The sequence below is a fragment of the Oncorhynchus nerka genome, linkage group LG3 (assembly GCF_034236695.1).
Source record: "Oncorhynchus nerka isolate Pitt River linkage group LG3, Oner_Uvic_2.0, whole genome shotgun sequence".
NCBI classification, from domain to species: domain Eukaryota; kingdom Metazoa; phylum Chordata; class Actinopteri; order Salmoniformes; family Salmonidae; genus Oncorhynchus; species Oncorhynchus nerka.
Genome location: NC_088398.1, coordinates 23,310,302 through 23,333,994, shown reverse-complemented (window position 1 = coordinate 23,333,994; position 23,693 = coordinate 23,310,302). Strand labels below are relative to the sequence as shown.

Sequence of the window (23,693 nt, the reverse complement as noted above, 5' to 3'; positions counted from 1 at the left end):
GCCAATCCAACTCGTGGGAGGTGCTTCAGGAAGCATGGGGTGAAATGTCTTCAGATTAGCTCAACAAATTAACAACTAGAATGCCAAAGGTCTGCAAGGCTGTAATTGCTGCAAATGGAGGATTATTTGACGAAAGTTTGAAAGATACAATTATTATTTAAATTAAAAATCATTATTTATAACCTTGTCAATGTCTTGACTATATTTCCTATTCATTTTGCAACTCATTTCATGTATGTTTCATGGAAAACAAGGACATTTCTAAGTGACCCCAAACTTTTGAACGGTAGTGTATATTGGCTCGGAGAGAACATTGAACCGGGGAGGATTGTGGGTGATGTAGGCCCTTCCCTTTGCTCACCTTCATTGTGTTGAGCTCTCCTCCTTTCATCTCTGGGTGTCCGTGGGCCATCCATTTTCCTACAGACAAAAATAAATAGAACATATCACCCGTTTTCAAAACCTGGGAGTCCTCTGTCCACCTCCATACAAACAGGTGCAAACAGCTAGTTAAATGTTTCTAACTCTTCAGACCAAAAGAAAAAAATCTTCAGACTACAGCGCTCCACGCAACTAATCCAGTGCAGGAATCCCCCACCAGAACCACTATCTCAAAGCACCTGACCCTTTTACAATTACACACCACTCAGGCACCAGAGCCGTACTCTGCAGGGGGGCCGCCCTGCACCGCCGTGGGCAGCCGTGCTGATCTGAAGCAGTCGTATGGGGCAGCATATGAGGTAATAACACCACCTTGGTGCTGACAGCGAGACGCAGTGACTGGAATTACTGTATTACCGACTGTCTGACGACCATCTGGACAGGCAGATTTCTTGGAGGTGTCTGTGTCCTTCCCTGCTATACCCCGGAGACAGTCTAAGGCGCGGGCTTCATTATAATCCTAAATTACGATGTTGTCGCATTGGTGTCCAGAGTATGGCTAATGACAACTGTTTTTCCTATATGTGTCTTCCCCGTGGTATTCTTTAATTAAGTTCCCCATACGTGACAGCCAGATGAGCTCATGAAGGCACTGGGGACGAGATGCGCAGGGCCGTGACAGTATACTAATACAATTCGACAGCACTTACTTTGACAAAGCTTTATCCGTCTAATGAATTGTGTCATAAATTAAACCAAAATGGCTGGTGTTCACACAGTGCCCTTACCTTTTTCGCATCTAATGAGTAAAAGCAATTAAAAGCAAGCTAAAACAAAGGGGGCTGTTTTTACTTTAACCTAGCTATTCAAGGTCTTACAGAACTGAACAGAAACACAACTCGTTGCAATACTGCATCAGGACTACCATCAAAGAGTACACACACACACACTTTCCAATGCCAAATGTAGCTCAATCACATCAAGGGTCTAACATAATCACCAGGGAATTGTACTAAAGGTAATGAATGGGGAATAGGGAGCTGGTGTGATTGTTCCTTCTTCTTTGTGGTATATGATCTAGGCCTAATTTGATTGGTTTATTGGTTGCAGTGGGAGGGGATGTGGAAGTTGTCCTCACCAGTTTAAACCGTCATGTTGCAGCATCTCGGTTTCGTCTCTGCGAACGGCAGGTAAGCGGTGGAAGTTTTCATTTAATTTCATTTATTTGCACAGATCAAATATGTTCAGTCATGGATTAGTTTATGCGTTGTTGATGAAAGAATAAATGACAAATTACACAAATTATCACACACAAGAAAAACATATGGAAAGGGGGAATAGAATGGCAAAACACAGGAAAAACAAGCCCTCCCTAGACAACAGCACACACTGCAGTGGTATCCAGCCCTTTAAGGCTGTACATTTAACAGTGAAGTAGATAAAAGCTTTACTGGTAGCCAAAGAGAACTGGGGAATCACTGCAGCCCAAAACTAGAACTAGACATACAACGAACGTCCCACACAAAAGCCCCAAGAAGCCTAAAGAACTTGGGAAGAGTCTAGATCAGTCTTAATAGCAAACCCATACCCCAACACCTTACTGCGTGCAAATTGATGACCATCCCCTTTACCTACAGCTACACTGCTCAAAAAAATAAAAAGGAACACGTAAACAACCATGTAACTCCAAGTCAATCACACTTCTGTGAAATCAAACTGCCCACTTAGGAAGCAACACTGATTGACAATAAATGTCACATGCTGTTGTGCAAATGGAATAGACAACAGGTGGAAATTATAGGCAATTAGCAAGACACCCCCAATAAAGGAGTGGTTCTGCAGGTGGTGACCACAGACCACTTCTCAGTTCCTATGCTTCCTGGCTGATGTTTTGGTCACTTTTGAATGCTGGCGGTGCTTTCACTCTAGTGGTAGCATGAGACGGAGTCTACAACCCACACAAGTGGCTCAGGTAGTGCAGCTCATCCAGGATGGCACATCAATGCGAGCTGTGGCAAGAAGGTTTGCAGTGTCTGTCAGCGTAGTGTCCAGAGCATGGAGGCGCTACCAGGAGACAGGCCAGTACATCAGGAGATGTGGAGGAGGCCGTAGGAGGGCAACAACCCAGCAGCAGGACCGCTACCTCCGCCTTTGTGCAAGGAGGAGCACTGCCAGAGCCCTGCAAAATGACCTCCAGCAGGCCACAAATGTGCATGTCTGCTCAAACGGTCAGAAACAGACTACGTGAGGGTGGTATGAGGGCCCGACGTCCACAGGTGGGGATTGTGCTTACAGCCCAACACCATGCAGGACGTTTGGCATTTGCCAGAGAACACCAAGATTGGCAAATTCGCCACTGGCGCCGTGCTCTTCACAGATGAAAGCAGGTTCACACTGAGCACATGTGACAGACGTAACAAGAGTCTGGAGACGCCGTGGAGAACATTCTGCTGCCTGCAACATCCTCCAGCATGACCGGTTTGGCGGTGGGTCAGTCATGGTGTGGGGTGGCATTTCTTTGGGGGGCCGCACAGCCCTCCATGTGCTTGCCAGAGGTAGCCTGACTGCCATTAGGTACCGAGATGAGATCCTCAGACCGCTTGTGAGACCATATGCTGGTGCGGTTGGCCCTGGGTTCCTCCTAATGCAAGACAATGCTAGACCTCATGTGGCTGGAGTGTGTCAGCAGTTCCTGCAAGAGGAAGGCATTGATGCTATGGACTGGCCCGCCCGTTCCCCACACCTGAATCCAATTGAGCACATCTGGGACATCATATCTCGCTCCATCCACCAACGCCACGTTGCACCACAGACTGTCTAGGAGTTGGCGGATGCTTTAGTCCAGGTCTGGGAGGAGATCCCTCAGGCCATCTGCCCAGGCGTTGTAGGGAGGTCATACAGGCACGTGGAGGCCACACACACTACTGAGCCTCATTTTGACTTGTTTTAAAGGACATTACATTAAAATTGGATGAGCCTGTAGTGTGGTTTTCCACTTTAATTTTGAGTGTGACTCCAAATCCAGACCTCCATGGGTTGATAAATTTGATTTCCATTGATAATTTGTGTGATTTTGTTGTCAGCACATTCAACCATGCAAAGAAAAAAGTATTTAATAAGAATATTTCATTCATTCAGATCTAGGATGTGTTATTTTAGTGTTCCCTTTATTTTTTTGAGCAGTGTATATTGTAACATGTATTCCCCCCCCAGAATATAAGAAGCTCCATGTTGCTCTTCAGGCCTGAGAATAAGAGCTCATCACATACAGGCAGGGAAATGGCAAGGCAAGGGATATCCACTCAGTCCAACACAAATTAGATTTGAGAGGATCATGTGTTCGTTCTGGACGGCAAAACAAGCATGGCATTATGTCAAATTTTAAAAAAAACACTTTGGAACCATTCTTCCAATCCATTTCCCTTATGTGCAGAACCCTTGAAACAATCTCATAACAAAAAACACACAACTCCTTATTTTATATTCAAACACTTGCCTGGCAATCCCCCTTCTAGATAATATGTTAGTTTATGGGCATGTTTACAATTTACTCATAGCCCTTGGATCTGGGCATGCAGTATGTCTTCATAGAAAAATAAGCACATTGAAATTACATTTCCTAAATTAACCAGAACACTAATGTCAAATTAATTCACTGACACAAATATCATTAATCATCCATTTGGCATGAGAGATTATTTAGATTTTCAGCATGGATTAACCAGAGTTAACAGTTTGGTTTTTGATTCAGTGTACTCATTCAGAGTGTTTTGAGGAAAATGGCTTCATCACATGATAATGATATTGATGATTGTGAAAGAGATAAACAAAATTAGGAAGTAGACAAGGAAGGGGGAAACCAGGGCAACAAGGACAGGGACACAACGATCGTGTGATGACATCATCTATCCCACAAGAACAGCAAAGTGTTCAAGGAAACGACACACACACACGCAGTGCTGTCTGACCCAGGTCCAGGTCACGCTCTTGCTCAACCTAAATCTATGTGAAAGTGAATAGGGGGTGCAGTGCGACTATACTTTCAGTTTTTGGAGAGAATAGTCAATATACTACTTTTTCAATATTCTATCAGTGACTTAGTTTTTCAGTCTAACTGATACATCTCAGACTCAAGCAAACCAACTCTTAGATGTTCTAGAAAAATCCTGTCAAATGACTTAACAGGTCATTACTGATGAAAGGTTGAAATTACCACATAACACCTAAGCGTATAGGCTAGTTCCTACTTGGAAAACATGTCTGACATGCTTGTGGTAGATGAACTCAAGGACGGCATAGGTAGGTTTTTGACTACTTAACATCTGGAGTGGCTCAGACTACTGTGTGCATGGGCTCTCCTTTCAGAGTCCCTCTAATATGAGGGACATAGGAGGAGAGGAAGAAGCGGTGTGGTAGATACTCACTCAGGGTAGGGGTGTGTGCGCGGGGCTATGGTTCGCTGTGTGCCTGTCTGCAAGACGTCAGGAGGGGTCATCATCACGTAGAACTGACCTGTGGGAGAAGAGATGACATGGGAACGAGAGAGAGAGAGACAGACATGGGGCAGGTTGGAGACTTCAGTGACAAAGTCTTGAGGAGAATTTGCTGAGTGACACTGGACTCTAGCACTGAGACAAACCTTGTGGCTGAGGGGATGAACAGTTAATCTCTCTCAGTCAGCACTGTGTCAGGGTACTCAAATGTCAATTTGATAAGTGGTCATTCTTCTTTATGTCTGGACTTGAACCAAAAACGAGGGACAGTATTTTGCCCTCAGAAGACTGCTAGCCTAGCGTTAGAAGTAGAGGTAGTGCTGACTCACCCCCAGCCTGTGTGGGGTCGGAGGTGGTCTGCACAGACACAGTGCCGTCGCTCACAGCCGTAGCTGGGAAGTAGGCGAAGCGCGTCTCCCCTCCCAGCGTATCTCCCACGGGGCTACCCCCATTACTGAAAGGGTTCTGGATCACAGCCTGACAGGGGACAAGGTGGGAAGGGTTAGCAGGCCCTACTGACAACTAACTTACGACATGGATATTACTTGATAACAATTCATTACAACAAGTGACATATATATATAAATAAATGTAAGTGTCCTGATTCTTGCACAACAACAATACACAGATAACTTGTATAACGATCAATAGTTTGATACTACTGAAATATGTCAGGCTCCCTAGCCATTAGGAACTGTGTTATTGTAAAGGGTGACAGTAGTGGCCTCGGTTCCTGGTGTTCTGGTACCTACCTGGGCCACTGCTTGAGGAGCGCCGGGGAAGGCGGCCGTGGAGACCACGCTAACCGGCCCTCCCCCGTCATCTCTCCCCTCCAGCTGCTGGTCAGTTACCTGGACAACACGGTAAGTCACCTGGGGAAGAGAGGGAGACAGAGAAACCAGAGTCATTAATTCTACAACAAAGAGCATGGGATGCCTTCTAGCCTGACCACTGTCATTTTAATGTCACTGGGTTTTCAGTACTTGCAGGTTGTTTACGTCATATTGAGGTTCACACCCTAGGCTATAGTATTTAAACCCTTGCACATTGAAAGATACTGCTAGGCCTACAATTGATCTACACACCCAACGTATGCTTATATGGCAGAATGTGTCTAATTCAATATAAAAACAGCTTCAAAATAATCTGCATTTGTACCCCTTCATCGTGTGACTCACCTCCTGACTAACATGTGACACCAGCCGCATGCCAATCCAGGAAGGGGATTGGAGTCACATGATCACTCACACTAACTGTGTTTACTCCAACTGAGCAGCGAAAGGACCAGCTCTATCTAGCTTCATCCTTCACCCCCCAAAAAATAAAAAGGGTTTATGTGAAGATATAACATTCACTGTGACAGCCCACAAAAGAGCAGACAATTAACAAACCAATCTGACATCCAAACCTGTAGGCCTATATCAGTGTCCTGGCCGGTTCTGCTGTCTGGGTTCAAAGCGAACGAACAAAAGGCTCTCAATTCAACGGAGAGGTTAGTGTTGAATTACAGGGTTATTCAGGGTTTTCCATTGTGTGATGCGGTTGATTCTCTAATGGAGGGATGGGCAGCACCAGTCCACGGGGGCCTGATTGGGTGTCCAGCCCCAGTTAACACACCGGACTCCAATAATCAACTAATCATGATTGTCGGTTCAGAATGCAATTAGTTTAAAATAACCTGTGTTTGCTAGTGATGGGGGGAAAGTATGACACCATTCTGGCTCCTGGGGACCAGAGTTGCCCATCCCTGCTCTAGTGTGAGTGATGCAGTAAACTGACCTCATACCGTAAAAACAGACCTATGTGAATTCAGCTAGTTAAAGGTTTCTTAAAAATAAAAAAAACTGTTCAGGAGACACCCACCTGACCACCCTCAGAGCGGAACTGGTACTGAATGTTGTGGTCCGCGAATGCCTGGGCCTGCTGAATGCTGCCTATGGTAACAGCAGTCTGCTCCCCTTCCCCGTCTCCTGAGAGAGGGACAGTGGAATGAGAGGATCGATAGAAGGATGGAAGAGAAAATGAACACTCAGATATCCTTTGATGAGAAATGAGTGAGGCAAGGAGTATTATTGCAAAAAAAGCTAGGCCTACAAACATTTGACACTTAAGCACGTGTTTTCGGTCTGTTCTTTGGTCGGTTTTTAAAGCAGCAGGTTTTTCAAGAGGATGCCTGAAATGTCAGTACTTTGGAATGTATGAAAGAGTCAGAATGGCGAAGTTACGCACAATGGCACACATGCATCCGAAACGCATACATCCCACCATAAATTCTTACCTTCTAATTGGACGACCTCCTCCTCTTGTTTGTCGTGACTAGGAAGACATGAACAAAGGAAACATTCTAAATATAGGCACGCAAGGTCTAGCTGACAAGGTTAATATAGAGTGGGGGATGGCAGTGGAGTGCAGATGTTAGTGACTTGGCTAACTGCCAACAGTGTTGGGAAAAGTACTCAATTGTCATACAGTAAAAGTAAAGATACCTTAATAGAAAATGACTCAAGTAAAAGTCATCCAGTAAAATAATACTCGAGTAAAAGTCTAAAAAAAATGTGGTTTTAAAAATATGTTCGTTTCAAAAGTAAATGTGATTGCTAAAATATACTTAAGTATCAAAAATAAAAGTGAAAGAATACATCATTTGAAATGTCTTATATTAAGCAAACTAGACGGCACCGTTTTAAAAAAGAATTACAAAAATCATAATATTTACAGATAGCAGGGGGTATATTCCAATAGTCAGACATCATTAACAAACAGAGCATTTAGAGATGCCAGTATTTTTACTTAAGTACTTCACACCACTGCTTCCCCTCTTACATCAGCGTCATTAAAAGGCACGGTCATCGCCTCCTCAAGCAATGTGTGACTGGGGCAAGGGCCGATGTAGAAATCGCCCTGTCATTTCCTGGTTGCTAAAATTCTTCTTCGCTCAATTTGAATAGCGCAGGGAATCATTGTGTAGGGAATCTATTTTTTTTAAATTAATTAATAAAAAAATATCGCTGTAAAATATATTTTCAATAACAAAACAACGTGGCTGTTTGAAGTTGGTGGACTAAACCAATTAAAACAGTTTCCACCATCGTCTATGCAATCTTGAATCCTTGGGAGGTAACCACCATGGCCTACAGTATGCTCGCCAGCATCCCTGTGACATCGGACAGCACTAACCTCCTCAGAGTTGCGGGAAAATTTGATGCTGTGTAAGGGGGTGAGTTGTTTATATTCAACTAGCCTCCCACATGGGTGAGATATTCTACATTTAGTATGTTAAATGCTTCAAGAATCAAATGGGCAGTGTTTTCTTATATTCATCTAGCAGTGGTGACCGCTGCAAAAAACATGATTATATATACATTTATATATATATATATTTTAAACACAAAGCATAACAAACATTAGGAACAGCTAAGGTGTCGAAAGCGTTCCACAGGGATGTTGGCCCATGTTGACTCCAATGCGTCCCACAGTTGTGTCAATTTGGCTAGATGTCCTTTGGGTGGTAGACCATTCTCGATTCTGACGGGAAACTGTTTAGCATGAAAACCCCAGCAGTGTTGCAGTTCTTGACACAAACTTGTACGCCTGGCATCTACCATACCCCTTTCAAAGGCACTTACATCTTTTGACTTGCCCAATCATTCTCCGAATAGCAGACGTACACAATGTCTCAACTGTATTAATGCTTAAAAATCATTCTTTAACCTGTCTCCTCCCCTTCATCTACACTGATTGAAGTGGATTTAACATGTGACATCAATAAGGGATCATAGCTGTCACCTGGATTTACCTGGTAAGTCTATGTCATGGAAAGAACAGGTGTATACTCATATACTAGTGGTGAACGTTGAAACGTTTACACAAAGTTGGGATCATTTAAATGACATCCCTAACTGAAAAACTGTTGGTTTTTTCTCTTTGTTTTCCCCTCCACATAATTCAAATCCCAGTGCAGTTATCAAAAAACATGATTTCCCCTGTTATAGCCTAACTACACGATAGACAAAAAAAAGTTGTATAATTTAAATAAAAACAGGGAGGAAGAGGCAAACTTTAGGCTACTTTGGTGAATTTGTGAGGCATGCAAGACAAGACATTGCGAGATGCAGATTACCAAGAGATCATATAGGCACGGCCCCATCCTCTCTCTTGGGCGCTGCCCTGCCTGCGCTTTCTCTTGGCTAATGATGTAAGCGTGTGTTCAGTCTTCGGTCTGGTGCATGTAGAAGAGCCGAGCCTATTCATTTTGTCTCAAAGGCCCTAATATGGAATTACAGTAGGCTACAGGTAGCCGGTATCAATTAACCCTGAAAGCGCCTTGGCTAGAGCATGTTTGTTTGTCTTTTAGGGTAGGCTACACTACGGCTTATTGAAATGCTGACACGAAATCTTCTCTGGTGATATGAAGCGGGACTAACGTCCATCACTAGGCAACCAGAACTGTAAATCAAATCATATAGACCACACTCTGCTAAAAAAAAAGTACTTTAACATTTGTTAAATACCGTGGCTTAACAAGACATTTAGTAGAAAGAAAACACATCTAGCTACCCTACCATAGCAAACTGCATTAAAAAAAAAACATCAGTAGATTAAATCAGCAAAGTTTGTTATCCGGGTAAAAATACAGATAATTCTATGCCAGAGCAGAATTCTACTGTCTGAAATGGTAGGCCTACAGACGCTTCTGATGAGTCACTTTTTCTAATTCTGCAAAAAGTACATTGTTGCTATCGACACGCTGCTGTAACTGAGTTCTACGTCTGTAAAGGGTTGCGGTAGATATAACTATACCCGGCCGTAGCGGTCATACATACATACAGTGGTTGCTCCACTAAAAGTTTTGCCATTATGCTGCGGGACTTTTTGGTTTAGTACGGTACCCTGCGTCACCAGTTCATTGCTCCAGACCAGCAAGGGGGAGTTAGAGCACTGATTATGCTTTTGGGTCCTACAGTGTCTCTGACAATGAATGGGCAACATAAACCTAAATAGAAACTGATAATTGTGCAAGACTTCAGTATTACTTGCTAAAACTGTTGTTCCAATAAGGTTAGGATTATTTTGCTCTTACTGTAGCCTACTTCCGACTGGTCACTACATAGCAGTGCATATGTTGCTACAGATGCTGGTTCAATACCTGTGCCGGCCTCGACTGGGAGACCCATGAGATGACTGTAGGTTTTTGGTTTCTCACCCTCTAAAAAAAGAAATAAAGCATTCCAAATAACAAACTGGCTTTATTTACAAATTAGTAACAATGTCTCACCCCATGTTCAAGAACAGACCTTTTCCTCGCTTGTCATTTGAAAAATGAAATCTCCAAAATAGTTATTTAAACAAAGCGACTAATATTATTATGAATTTAGAATAATATAAAAGCCCCTTGGATATAATCACATATCTATTATTAACTCTGTTATTAGCAGGACAATATATATTGGTCATGCTCCCGAGTGGCGCACAATGGGATTGCCTTGCAGTTCTCCAGCTGTATCCACTGAAAGCGCGCAAGGTTCAAGGCACGAGGGCAGGGGGCACAGGAAGGGCCGCAGAGCCGGGCACAGAAGACGGACCTAGCCCATGGGGAAGGGAGGACCCCCACCCCGCCACACTGGGTAGCACAGAGCAACACAAAGGGGCATTGCACTAATAATGGTGCTGACTACGGAAACATTTCCGCTGTTCTTACATTTACATTACATTTAAGTCATTTAGCAGACGCTCTTATCCAGAGCGACTTACAAATTGGTGCATTCACCTTATGACATCCAGTGGAGCAGCCACTTTACAATAGTACATCTAAATCTTTTAAGGGGGGGGTGAGAAGGATTACTTTATCCTATCCTAGGTATTCCTTAAAGAGGTGGGGTTTCTGGTGTCTCCGGAAGGTGGTGATTGACTCCGCTGTCCTGGCGTCGTGAGGGAGTTTGTTCCACCATTGGGGGGCCAGAGCAGCGAACAGTTTTGACTGGGCTGAGCGGGAACTGTACTTCCTCAGTGGTAGGGAGGCGAGCAGGCCAGAGGTGGATGATCATTAATAAAATAAAAATACTCTTTCAAAATGCAATGTTAACTTTGTCATTTGTTTTGGATACATAACTATGGGGGAAAAAACATCACTGAATTACAGAAATATCCTCCAATCCTCTATGGAATTATTGGTGGAGAGTCAGGTCATATTGTTTTTAATCTACTATAGGTGACATGAGTCTCACTAGCATTGAGTAATGTTCTGTTAAAAGTGGTGTCTTATTAAAATAGCATATTGAAGTTAGAAGCAATAGCCTACAACTACTTAAGCACCATTTCGCGCTGCTCCGAGACAAGCATGGGGACTGGTCTTGATAAATTAATGAGATTTTTATTTTTGACTGAATCTCCGTATGGGTATTGGTTAGACTACAATTAGGATGTAGAAATGTTATGCTCTTAGTGTAACCTTTATTTAACTAGGCAGCCAGTTAAGAACAAATCATTTTTTTTTTTTACAAGGACAGCCTAATTCCTTTGTCCCCGTCGGGGAATTGAACCCCGGTCTCCCCCACGACATGAAGATTCTTTAGCTAAATAGCCCAGTACTGTAGCCTACTCCCAACCATCATGTTGTACAGCGCCATATTTTCCATTCCATCCTACAGGAAACCCAGGAGGTGTTTTGTTTTTCTTGGAATAGAAGCATCATAATATGAATGTTTGTAAACAATTGTTGGATAAATTACTTGTGTCATGCACAAAGTAGATGTTCTAACAGACTTGCCAAAACTATAGGTTGTCAACAAGAAATTTGTGGAGTGGTTGAAAAACGAGTTTTAATGACTCCAACCTAAGTGTATGTAAACTTCCGACTTCAACTGTATGTCGGAAGTTTACATACAAGTTTTAATGACTCATGACCACTCCACAAATTTCTTGTTAACAAACTATAGTTTTGGCATGACACAAGTAATTTTTCCAACAGTGTTTACAGATTATTTCACTTATAATTCACCGTATCACAATTCCAGTGGGTCAGAAGTTTACAAACACTAAGTTGACTGTGCCTTTAAACAGCTTGGAAATATATAGAAAATTATGTCATGGCTTAAGGAAGATTCTGATCGGCAAATTGAAGTCATTTGAGACCATCGGAGGTGTACCTGTGAATGTATTTCAAGGCCTACCTTCAAACTCTTTGCCTCTTTGCTTGACATCATGGGAAAATCAAAAGAAATCAGCCAAGACCTCAGAACAAAAATTGTAGACCTCCACAAGACTGCTCCCAAATATGAACCAATTTCCAAATGCCTGAAGGTACCACGTTCATCTGTACAAACAATAGTACGCAAGTATAAACACCATGGGACTATGCAGCCGTCATATCACTCAGGAAGGAGACGCATTTTGTCTCCTAGAGATGAACGTACTTTGGTGTGAAAAGTGCAAATCAATCCCTGAACAACAGCAAAGGACCTTGTGAAGATGCTGGAGGAAACAGGTACAAAACTATCTATATCCACAGTAAAACGAATCCTATACTGACATAACCTGAAAGGCCACTCAGCAAGGAAGAAGCCACTGCTCCAAAACCGCCATAAAAAGCCAGACTATGGTTTGCAACTGCACATGGGGACAAAGATCGTACTTTTTGGAGAAATGTCCTCTGGCCTGATGAAACAAAAATAGAACTCTTTGGCTAGAATGGCCATCATTATGTTTGGAGGAAAAAGGGGGAGACTTGCAAGCCGAAGAACACCATCCCAACCGTGAAGCATCGGGGCGGCAGCATCATGTTGTGGGGGTGCTTTGCTGCAGGAGGGACTGGTGCACTTCACAAAAGAGATAGCATCATGAGGAAAGAAAATTGTGGATATATTGAAGCAGCATTTCAAGACATCAGTCAGAAAGTTCATGCTTGGTCACAAATGGGTCTACCAAATGGACAATGACCCCAAGCATACCTCCAAATGTGTAGCAAAATAGCTTAAGGACAACCAAGTCAAGGTATTGGAATGGCCATCACAAAACCCTGACCTCAATCCTATAGAAGATTTGTGGGCAGAAGTGAAAAAGCGTGTGCGAGCAAGGAGACCTACAAAACTGGCTCAGTTACACCAGCTCTGTCAGGAGGAATGGGCCAAAATTCACCCAACGTATTGTGGGAAGCTTGTGGAAGGCTACCCGAAACGTTTGACCTAAATTAATTTAAATGCAATGTTTCCAAATACTAATTTAAATGCAATGTTACCAAATACTAATTGATTGTATGTAAAAATTCTGACCCACTCGGAATGTGATGAAAGAAATAAAAACGGATATAAATCATTCTCTACTATTATTCTGATATTTGACATTCTTAAAATAAAGTGGTGATCCTGTGGCGAAATCTGCTCGGAGCCTTTACCGTGCACTGCCACTTTAAGAGCGCATGAGCAGTAAGGAAGGAGGCGATAAAGAGAGTTCGTTCAGCTCTTTGGGGAGGAGCTATTGGGTGGCGCGACAGTTTGATTGTGTGTGCTGTGCTGCAGAGGTGTTTTGTTTTCAGCGTTTGTAGTTTATAATGTAGTTAACTCAATCATCGGTGTGATCGCTTTAGATCGTGGTTGTTTTTGTTTGGGACCGCGCCCGTTATGGATCGCATGGATTCGTAGCAACATTGTTGCGAAGCTTTAACATACAAACCAACAAACCATCGGACAGTCAGACGGTACACGGCAGGCCTGAAGACCACAGCTAAGATTTCTCTTTTTCTCTCTATTTCTCTTCCCTCTCGTTCCAGTGCTTTACCCTGCAACAGACTCTCTATTTTTCAAATGCACTTCCCCTTGAAGTTCATTAGAGCTGGACTATTATTGCCCTGCCAGAAGTATTTTGATGGACATTTTAGTTAAAAGGGGGTTGCTTGCAAGTTGTGCATTGTTATGTGAACTGTATTGAGGTGAGGTGTACTAATGACATGTGGCCGAGAAGACTGGACATTTTTAAGGCCTTTGTTGTGTCGATGAACACCCCCCATTCATACCCTCTGCACTCACCCACTAGAAAATAATACAGATTATTGCAAATCCTATGTTGATGACTGGGTTCGTTCTTGTATGAAGTTGCTGTTGAATTGCTCTGCCATTATTAGTATTAGTATTATTGTATGAGGTATTCTTGTTTGGGTTACCCCTGTGCTGTGATGTGGGTTTTATATGGTGTGTATTCTCTTTTCTCTCCACTGGCTATCTGGTAAACAGGCTACACTCTAGGCAGTCTCTTCTGCTGATGTGTGTGGGTCTGGTAGTGGTACTCTCTCTATTCTACTCTTTTCCTTTCGGCATGGTTAATACCTGCCTGGCGCCCGAACAAAATCTTTCTATACCCCTCTCAAATAAATACCGCTACAGAATTGGCGCCCGAACAGGGACTTGAAGAGAAACACCCATGACACCATCCACACAAGGTTGAATCATGTCTTTTGTTGGAACCCCATACTGTGTCAATGTGGACACACCTGATGGTAATCATGTTCGGGATTCTTTCATTGTGGAAGGACTCGATGAACTAATGGAGTTGGATAGCACTGCCCCTAATCCCCAGGCTTCTGGCTCACCTATAACATCTCCACCATTACCCTCCCCTCAAACCCTTCCGGTTACCCTGTCCAGAGAGACTGGGAGAGGTGTCTCTGTGATCATTGGACAACTGGAACATCAATGGACACACACCAATCATAGTTTGACAATGCAGGAGAATGCCATTCGCAAACTCAGTGAATGTGTGGAGGCTCATCAGACAGATGTGCAGAGGAGGTTGGATTACCTTCCCTGTCAAATGGAGGAAAACCAACAACAAATTGTTCAGAGACAGAAATATTTACAAGATTCTCTGAAGCAGGATATTCAAGGAAAACTGCACCGGTTCAAAACACAAATGGAAACTAACCATCATCAAGTCATAATCTTTCTTGAGGAGGAACAAAAACAGAGAGCAGAGGAGTCAAGCCTCTGTTGTGAAGGGAGTGTGTTCTTATCTGAAGGAAGTTATGGAGGACATGAAGAACTCTCTCACAGGGGAACTACGATTTTTGATTGAAAAGACTCAAAAGGACACCGTTAATGAGATGAAAAAAGCACAGAAGGCCACAGACCTTCAACTGGAAGGGCTGCACCAGGAGGTAATGCAGTGCTTTTCCCTTCTGGACAAATCTTCTGCACCTCCCTCAGGTTTTACCTCTGCCACTGGCTTGGCCAGTAAGGGAATAGGAACAGGTAGTACTACAAAAAACCCTCTGAAGATACTGTTAAACAACAGAACTCCCTCTGCCACTGTCATGCCTCCTATAGAGCGCTCCATCCCTATCAAAATACTTTTCCCCACTTTTGGCAGTCCAGAAGATGATGTTGATCCACTGTTTTTTTTTATCTAAGTGTAATGATTTTCTTTCTATCCGGCCCCTTACTGACTTGGAGGTTCTTGCCACCCTCCGCAGTGTTCTCCATGGTACAGGAAGAGACTGGTGGGAGATAGCCCGTGAACATGTGTCAACCTGGGAGGAGTTTCAAAAAATATTCCTCTTAGCCTTCCTCTCAGAGGACTATGGGGATGAACTGGCGGAACGTGTTCGTAACAGAGTCCAGGGGGAAGCAGAGCCAATACGGGACTTTGCCTTCTCCTATCGAGTTCTATGTAGGAGATGGAAGGCTGACATTACTGAGCAGGAGATGGTCAAACTCCTTCTTAAGAACATGGTTCCCCGCCTTGCTAGTCAACTTCGAGAACGTGTGCAAAATGTGGATGATCTGGTGCGTCTTGGGACTCAGTTTGAGAAGGACTGGAAGCACCACCTCCAAACTAAAAACACCGTTCCCTCATCCCAGTATACCCATAACTCTCCTGGGGCTAAACCGTCTCAGATATTTGTACCCAAGATCCAGGACAAAAGTCCAGTTATGTGTTGGAGGTGTAAAGTCCAACATCCTCCAGATTCTTGCCCGCTCTATGTCCAGCATCAGGATTCAGGAAAAGGTCAGAAAGGACCGAAGACTGAAAGTCTACACAGGCGTGGTGGCTTGCATACAATTGGGTCAGCCTTAATGCCCACCATGAAGCCTTTAGACAGCACAGCTAGTGGTCTTATTCCTATTCCGCAACAACTATTGGTTCCTCTGACTGTTAGGAACTGGAGAGGGAAGGCCATAATCGACACAGGGGCATCTTACACCCTGATGCAAGAGGCCCTGTGGCAGAACATGGCATTACCTCATGAGGAGCTACGAACATGGGAGGAGGGACCATTGTACTTGGCCAATGGAGAACCTACCACCCCCTTGGGCTGGATTAGTATAATAATAAAACTGCATGGTGAGACTATTAACCTTCCTGTGGCAATACTTGCAGATTCAAGCCTTGCATTTGCTGTAGTCCTTGGCCTAGACTTCCTGTTCTTCAGTGGACTGACCATCTCTATGTCCGAACCCTCCTATCGGCTACACTCTGACTATTCCCAGCCTCATCCATTTCAACCTGGTAATGCACTGATTTCAGGTTGGAGCCTGCTACATTATGCAAGGTCCGGACAAGGTCAAGTCAGAGACAGAGAAAATATAAAGAGACAAAGACAAAAACATGTTCCACTAGTGAAGTCTGAGAACCCAACTATCACCCTGATTGCCGCCGTACCCCCCCTTCTATCCGAGAGCAAAAGCAAACCGGATGCTGATTTCTACATCAAGCAAGCGGTGGAACAGGCATGTCTATCGGATGATGAAAGGTGGCAGCTCTCCCAGATGTTGGACGTGAACAGTGAGGTCTGTACTCTTACACTCGGCCGTACAACCGTCTTCAAACACAAAATCTATACCCGGCATGAGGTCCCCATTAAGCAGCGTCCCTACAGGCTGTCCCCCGCCAAACTGGAAATTCTCAATGAACAGCTCAAAAGCATGTTGGAGAATGGAATTGTGGAACCTTCTTTTCCGGATGGGCTTCTCCGGTTGTCCTGATTCCTAAGAAAGATGGTGGATATCGATTCTGTGTGGACTACAGGAAGCCGAATGCCATAACAGAAAGTGATGCCTACCCTCTACCAAACATAAATGACATACTGGAATCTCTGGCAGGAGCATCCATCTTTAGTAATCTGGATCTGAACAGTGGCTATTGGCAGGTGTCAATGGATCCCGCTAGTCAGGACAAGACTGCCTTTGTCACCCCTGCTGGTTTGTACTCCTTCAAAGTCATGCCTTTTGGTTTGAAGAATGCTCCAGCAACCTTCCAACGGTTGATGGAGACTGTCCTGGGAGAACTGAGGGGTAGAAATTGTCTCGTGTATCTGGATGACATCATAATCTACTCCTCCTCTGTTGCGGATCATCTGCAAGACATTCAGTCCGTCTTCGACAGACTAAAGGCTGCAGGTTTGACCTTGAACTTGAAGAAGTGTCGTTTCTGTCTGCCAGAACTCAAGTTCCTTGGTCATGTGGTTAATGCTGAAGGTATCCATGCAGATCCAGCCAAAGTTGCAGCTGTGCAGGAATTCCCAATTCCCACATCCCTCAAGGCTGTTCAGCGGTTTCTGGGTATGGCTGGATGGTACCACAGGTTTGTGCCTGATTTTTCAAAGGTAGCTGAACCCCTCAACCACCTTAAGAAGAAAGGTGTGAAATTCCAATGGACCCCTGCATGCCAAAGTGCATTTGAAGCACTCAAAAACAGTCTAATTACTCCTCCAGTGCTTGGACATCCTAACCTGAATGCTCATTTCATTGTGTACACGGATGCAAGTCAAACAGGACTTGGAGCAGTCTTGGCTCAACAAACAGGACTTGGAACAGAAGAAGTTCTTGCCTATGCAAGTCGCACCCTTAATTCAGCCGAGAGGAATTATTCAACGACTGAAAGGGAGTGCCTCGCTGTGGTGTGGGCTTTGGAGAAATGGAGCTACTACTTGGAGGCAAAGATCTTCACCGTTGTCACAGACCATGCTGCTCTGCAGTGGGTTCTGGCATCAGGCAAGACCAACAGCCGTCTTATTCGCTGGTCTATCAGACTGCAGAAGTTTGACTTCATCATTGAGTATCGCAAAGGAAAACTGAACGTTGTACCAGATGCCCTTTCTCGGATTACAGAGACTGCCAATGTTTGTCCTCCCTTGTGCAGTACTTATACTACCGCTAAATGTCTGGATGATTCCTTTCCTCTGGATGATGAGAGTGTATGGAGAGCACAGCAGAAGGATGCTGCCATCATGGCGATCCACAAGAGTCTGTCTGAAGAAGACTCCAAGAGTCGCTTCAATGATAAGTATAGCATAATTCAGGATAAAGTGTATCGAAAAACTCCGAGAGGAGATGGAATACACAGCCCTCATTATCGCGTCTTCATTCCCTCTACATTGTGTGACCAGATAATCCAAGCTTATCATGCCAATCCCATGAGTGGCCATCTTGGCGTTTTTAAAACTTATCGAAGACTACAAGAGGTGGTTTACTGGCCCGGCATGTGGGTTGATACCCGGAAGTTTGTACGGCAGTGTGAAGTCTGCCAGAAATACAAACCAGACATTGGCCGACCTGCCGGGAAAATGCAGCAGACCGTGGTGAACCATCCAAATGAAATGTTGGGAATTGACCTCATGGGACCTTTTCCTCCCAGCCGGGGGACCCGGAATGAATTTTTATTGGTGGTAGTGGACAACTACACACACTGGGTGGAGTTGTTTCCCCTCCGCAAAGCTACTGCATCAGCCATTGCTCTAATTCTGCGAAGGGAGGTTTTTACCAGATTTGGAATTCCAGACCAAATCCTCTCTGACCGAGGTCCACAGTTCATATCAGGAATCTACAAAGAGCTCTGTACCTACTGGGGTGTAATTGCCAAGTTGACCACAGCCTATCATCCTCAGACCAACCTGACCGAGAGGGTAAACCGAACCCTGAAGGGGATGATTGCTTCATTCGTGGGGGATCAGCACACAAGGTGGGATCAGCATCTCCCTGAATTTCGCTTTGCACTGAACTCTGCCGTGCAGGAGACTTCTGGGGTCACTCCCGCCGAACTCCACCTGGGAAGACCACTAAAGGTCCGATGGACAGGGTCTTGCAAAGTTCAAATGTTTCACCTGACTGCCCAGCGTTTGATGCCGTACAACACCACCACACCTTGCTAGCCAGAGTGGAGGCCAGCAAAACCAAAGCCAAACAACGACAGCTGAGAAACTATGACAAACATAGACGAGACGTGTGTTTTCCACCCCAGTCTCGTGTCTGGATACGTTCCCATCATCTGTCAAAGGCATCTAAGAAGTTCACTGCCAAGCTAGCTTCGAGATGGAAAGGTCCATACCGTGTAGTGCAGCAGTTGGGACCAGTGAACTACTTGGTCTGTTTGGAGGACACTGGGGAAGATGTCAGGACAGTGCATGTTGTTGACCTAAAGCCCTGCTACCCTACGGCAGAAGAGCTGGATCGCAGGCAAAAGCAACACCTGCAGGACCTCTTCGTGGAGGACTCTGATGAGGAGGACTTCCCTGGTTTTGTGTAGCAGGAACATGAACCTGTCAAAGCCTGCATCCTCTCTGTTTCTACAGGCATTGTTTTTCATGGGGGAGGAGTGTGGCGAAATCTGCTCGGAGCCTTCACCGTGCACTGCCACTTTAAGAGCGCATGAGCAGTAAGGAAGGAGGCGATAAAGAGAGTTCGTTCAGCTCTTTGGGGAGGAGCTATTGGGTGGCGCGACAGTTTGATTGTGTGTGTGCTGTGCTGCAGAGGTGTTTTGTTTTCAGCGTTTGTAGTTTATAATGTAGTTAACTCAATCATCGGTGTGATCGCTTTAGATCGTGGTTGTTTTTGTTTGGGACCGCGCCCGTTATGGATCGCATGGATTCGTAGCAACATTGTTGCGAAGCTTTAACATACAAACCAACAAACCATCGGACAGTCAGACGGTACACGGCAGGCCTGAAGACCACAGCTAAGATTTCTCTTTTTCTCTCTATTTCTCTTCCCTCTCGTTCCAGTGCTTTACCCTGCAACAGACTCTCTATTTTTCAAATGCACTTCCCCTTGAAGTTCATTAGAGCTGGACTATTATTGCCCTGCCAGAAGTATTTTGATGGACATTTTAGTTAAAAGGGGGTTGCTTGCAAGTTGTGCATTGTTATGTGAACTGTATTGAGGTGAGGTGTACTAATGACATGTGGCCGAGAAGACTGGACATTTTTAAGGCCTTTGTTGTGTCGATGAACACCCCCCCCATTCATACCCTCTGCACTCACCCACTAGAAAATAATACAGATTATTGCAAATCCTATGTTGATGACTGGGTTCGTTCTTGTATGAAGTTGCTGTTGAATTGCTCTGCCATTATTAGTATTAGTATTATTGTATGAGGTATTCTTGTTTGGGTTACCCCTGTGCTGTGATGTGGGTTTTATATGGTGTGTATTCTATTTTCTCTCCACTGGCTATCTGGTAAACAGGCTACACTCTAGGCAGTCTCTTCTGCTGATGTGTGTGGGTCTGGTAGTGGTACTCTCTCTATTCTACTCTTTTCCTTTCTCTTTTCCTAACTGACCTAAAACTGGATTTTTTACTAGGATTAAATGTCAGGAATTGTGAAAAATTGTGTTTTAATGTATTTGGCTAAGGTGTATGTAAACCGGACTTCAACTGTGTGTAATAATATATTAGTACCAGTCAAACGTTTGGACACCTACTCATTCCAGGGTTTCTCTTTATTTGTACTATTTTCTACATTGTAGAATAATAGTGAAGACATCAAAACTATGAAATAACACATATGGAATCATGTAACCAAAAAAAAGTGTTAGATTAAAATAGATTTCTAATTTGAGATTCTTCAAAGTAGCCACCCTTTGCTTCCTGGAAGCTGAAAATGTCCCAGTTCTTCCCTGGCTTGCATACTTTTACATGTCACCCATTGAGCACGTTTGGGATGCTCTGGATCTACATGTACAATGGCATGTTCCAGTGAAGAGGTGTGAGACAAGGTACTGACTGGTTCTGATCATCGTCCCTACCTTTTAAGGTATCTGTATTCCCAGTCATGTGAAACCCATAGATTAGGATCTAATGAATTTATTTCAATTGACCAATGTCCTGACCAAATTCACATAGAATTGTACATTATACAATCACTTTGAAAGCAAGTCTATGAAGCAGCAGGTCTGTTCTATGTGTGCCATTTCTATGCGTCCTGGTCTTAAAATGTAGTTTTTGAGTCTTACTTTCGGTTTTGTACACCTGCTTCAAACAGCTGAAAATACAATGTTTGGTTATGGAAAAATATATTTCACTGCGGTTTAGATGGTACAATGATTCTCTACACCATAACGTTCGTTGCAGAGCGATTTCTACGTTCAAAAATGAATGTAGTAACTACATTATAGCTGTAAGCGAACAACTTTGTATATCTAACTAACGAACTAACTAACGTTATCTAGCAAGCTAACGAATGTTCAGTGTTCAGTGTTTTGTCGAAACTGATAGCCCTAGCTAGCTAGGTAACGTTAGTTTAGTTAGCTGCCTAGCGTTACTATTAGCAAGATTTAGATTACTTACCTAATACTGTAAATTATCTACCGTAGATAACCGTGTTTGCATGAAATGCTGCAATCGTTTTCTATACTGTAACCATTTTCTAATTGGATTTGCTAGCTTAGCTGCCCAAAAATATGACTAAAATAAACCACTTTATAGTATCTAGTTTATACTACACATAATCAAGCTGTTCTCTAGAAAATGGAGGCCAGGCCTTCGCTTGCTAGAGACGTCCATACATGATGGAGAGGAAGTGGCGGGCATTGTATTACCTTGTCGCGGTGTCCAGACTCTGTTCGAGGTGCATATCCATCAGGGTTGGAATAAAATGTGATATTCAGTGACACGGACGCGTAGATGGAAGTGCTGATCACGGGAACAAACACTCGGGTCATGTGAGAGAGACAGTCCAAGACACGTGAGGCATAGATCGGACTCGAAGTTAAAATGGAGACCGCTGCCGCTGGCTGGGGTTTATGTCGCTCTCGAAGCCTTCGTTTTCACGGGTTCACTCGCGCTACTCGCACTGCTAAATTGAGTCTGTGTCGTCGGGATAGCAACTTGGACTGTTGGAATTGTTTCGTTGCAAGGTTATGGCACAGTAATTCGTCGAGTAATTTCGGTAATTGTTTTCTCACGCTCGGTTTTTTCCTCCTCTCAAAACCTCTGCAGTAAACCAGCGTCCGTCGTGTCTCACAAAATATGGAGTGGACTATTAGTGTTAGCGAATTTAATTCCCCGCCCTGCGTCTATTTTTGTTCAACTTTTGGTCTTGGAAGAGGAGTATGTAGAAATGTGTTTTATAAACAGTAGGCTACTCTGCAATGTTGATTTGATGTACCCATGTTTGACCCATGTCAACCTTCTCCATTATATCCATTGCGTGCCAACATTTTATTATTATTACATTACAATTACAACTCTGATAATTTTGTCCTGTCTACATTCATGTCTGATATTTACACCAAAGATGGTTTCGAAACTGTTCGGAGTACAAATCAAGCTCATGTGACATGTGATGCTGTTGATCACGTTGGTTTACTCAGGTGAGAGCTGAGATCGAATCCGGGTTTTTGCTTTAACCCCATGACTACCCTGTCAAATAAAAGTGATATACGATAACAAACGGCACCATTTTGTAAACATTGAATCAATAAAATAAAAATTGTGTGCAAAGTCTACCTACATTTTTAAAAAAGTGGTTGATTATACAATTTAAATAGCTAAATTAAGAGGATATGTGTAGGAGGTTCTTCTTCCACTGATATTTTCTATTGAACCACCAAGGAACATGTTTCATATTTGATATGATTTAATACAACTTTTTAGATTGGGTGAGCATGATAATTTTCTTGACAACTTCCCTAAATATGATCTACAGTAGCTCGGTCGGTTGTAGGAGTTTGCCAGGGATTACCGACTTGGGCCCGGTTTCCAAAAAAGCATCTTAAGGCTAAGTTAATTTTAGAACCATAAGATCCCATTGTTCTAACAATGACATTTAATACCACCTTGCACAATCTTGCATGCATCTAGCTGATATAGGGTGTAATCATTAGTCCAACAGTTGCAAACAACATTTTCTATTGGACAACTTCAGGTATTTTAAGAAATGTTTTTCAACAGAATCGGTGGAATGAATACACCCCTAATCAGGTATAAACATAGTTCACTTTCATAGCAGCCAGGTTGTAATCCTTCTTGCATCTATGCGCTCTCCTCCACTCACCTTGTCCCATTGCTTGTGGACTTCAATGCACAACACATCAGCTCAGCTGTATGTGACCAGGCGAAAAAACCTTTCCAAGCCAAATCGCATCACACATTCTACATCATTGTCACCATATCAGCTAAAGTAACGTCATAGCTAATAGGACTAAGGCGTTAGTAAACCCTCTACAAACATGCAGTAATGTTACAGTATACAGTCAGTCAGCAGTTACACCAGCGGGCCCCGGTGGCAATACATTAGTAATACCAAAAGCTTACCTTGACTTGGAAGAGTTCCAGTGTTGTGTTGGAAAGTCATAGCCAGCTAGCTAACATAGTATCCTTCTGTTTGAGCAGGGTGTTTTAGTAGGCTAAACTTGCTAGCTAAGAAGGTGAAACTGAAAGTGAAAAATAAATTTCTCTCTTGCTTCTCCTTCATTTTGGAAGAAATTAATTTCTTTAAAAATGTTCAACTATTGTCTTTCTCTTTGAGTCAACTATTCACATTTTATACACTGCAGTGCTAGCGAGCTGTATCTTATGCTTTAAATACTGGATTAATTATCTGATCCTTTGATTG

The 23,693-nt window shown here is 43.5% G+C and overlaps 1 protein-coding gene across 4 annotated transcripts in view; it reads right to left on the bottom strand.

Annotated features, from left to right (window-relative positions):
- The window catches only part of LOC115105191 (upstream stimulatory factor 2-like), a 29,585-nt gene extending 7,296 nt beyond the window's left edge, over positions 1-22,289 (bottom strand). The window contains exons 1-8 of one of the 4 annotated variants that reach the window (XM_029626917.2): positions 21,676-22,287; positions 7,153-7,190; positions 6,738-6,844; positions 5,627-5,746; positions 5,204-5,351; positions 4,806-4,893; positions 1,520-1,558; positions 362-420 (exon numbers count right to left, since the gene is read on the bottom strand). In XM_029626917.2, coding sequence (XP_029482777.1) covers positions 362-420; positions 1,520-1,558; positions 4,806-4,893; positions 5,204-5,351; positions 5,627-5,746; positions 6,738-6,844; positions 7,153-7,190; positions 21,676-21,716 — 640 coding nt within the window. In that variant the 5' untranslated portion in view covers positions 21,717-22,287. Of the gene's footprint in view, positions 1-361; positions 421-1,519; positions 1,559-4,805; positions 4,894-5,203; positions 5,352-5,626; positions 5,747-6,737; positions 6,845-7,152; positions 7,191-21,675 lie in introns of all 4 variants that reach the window. The other 3 variants (XM_029626925.2, XM_029626933.2, XM_029626943.2) reach the window with 3 other exon arrangements.
- Between the last annotated feature and the right edge of the window lie 1,404 nt (positions 22,290-23,693).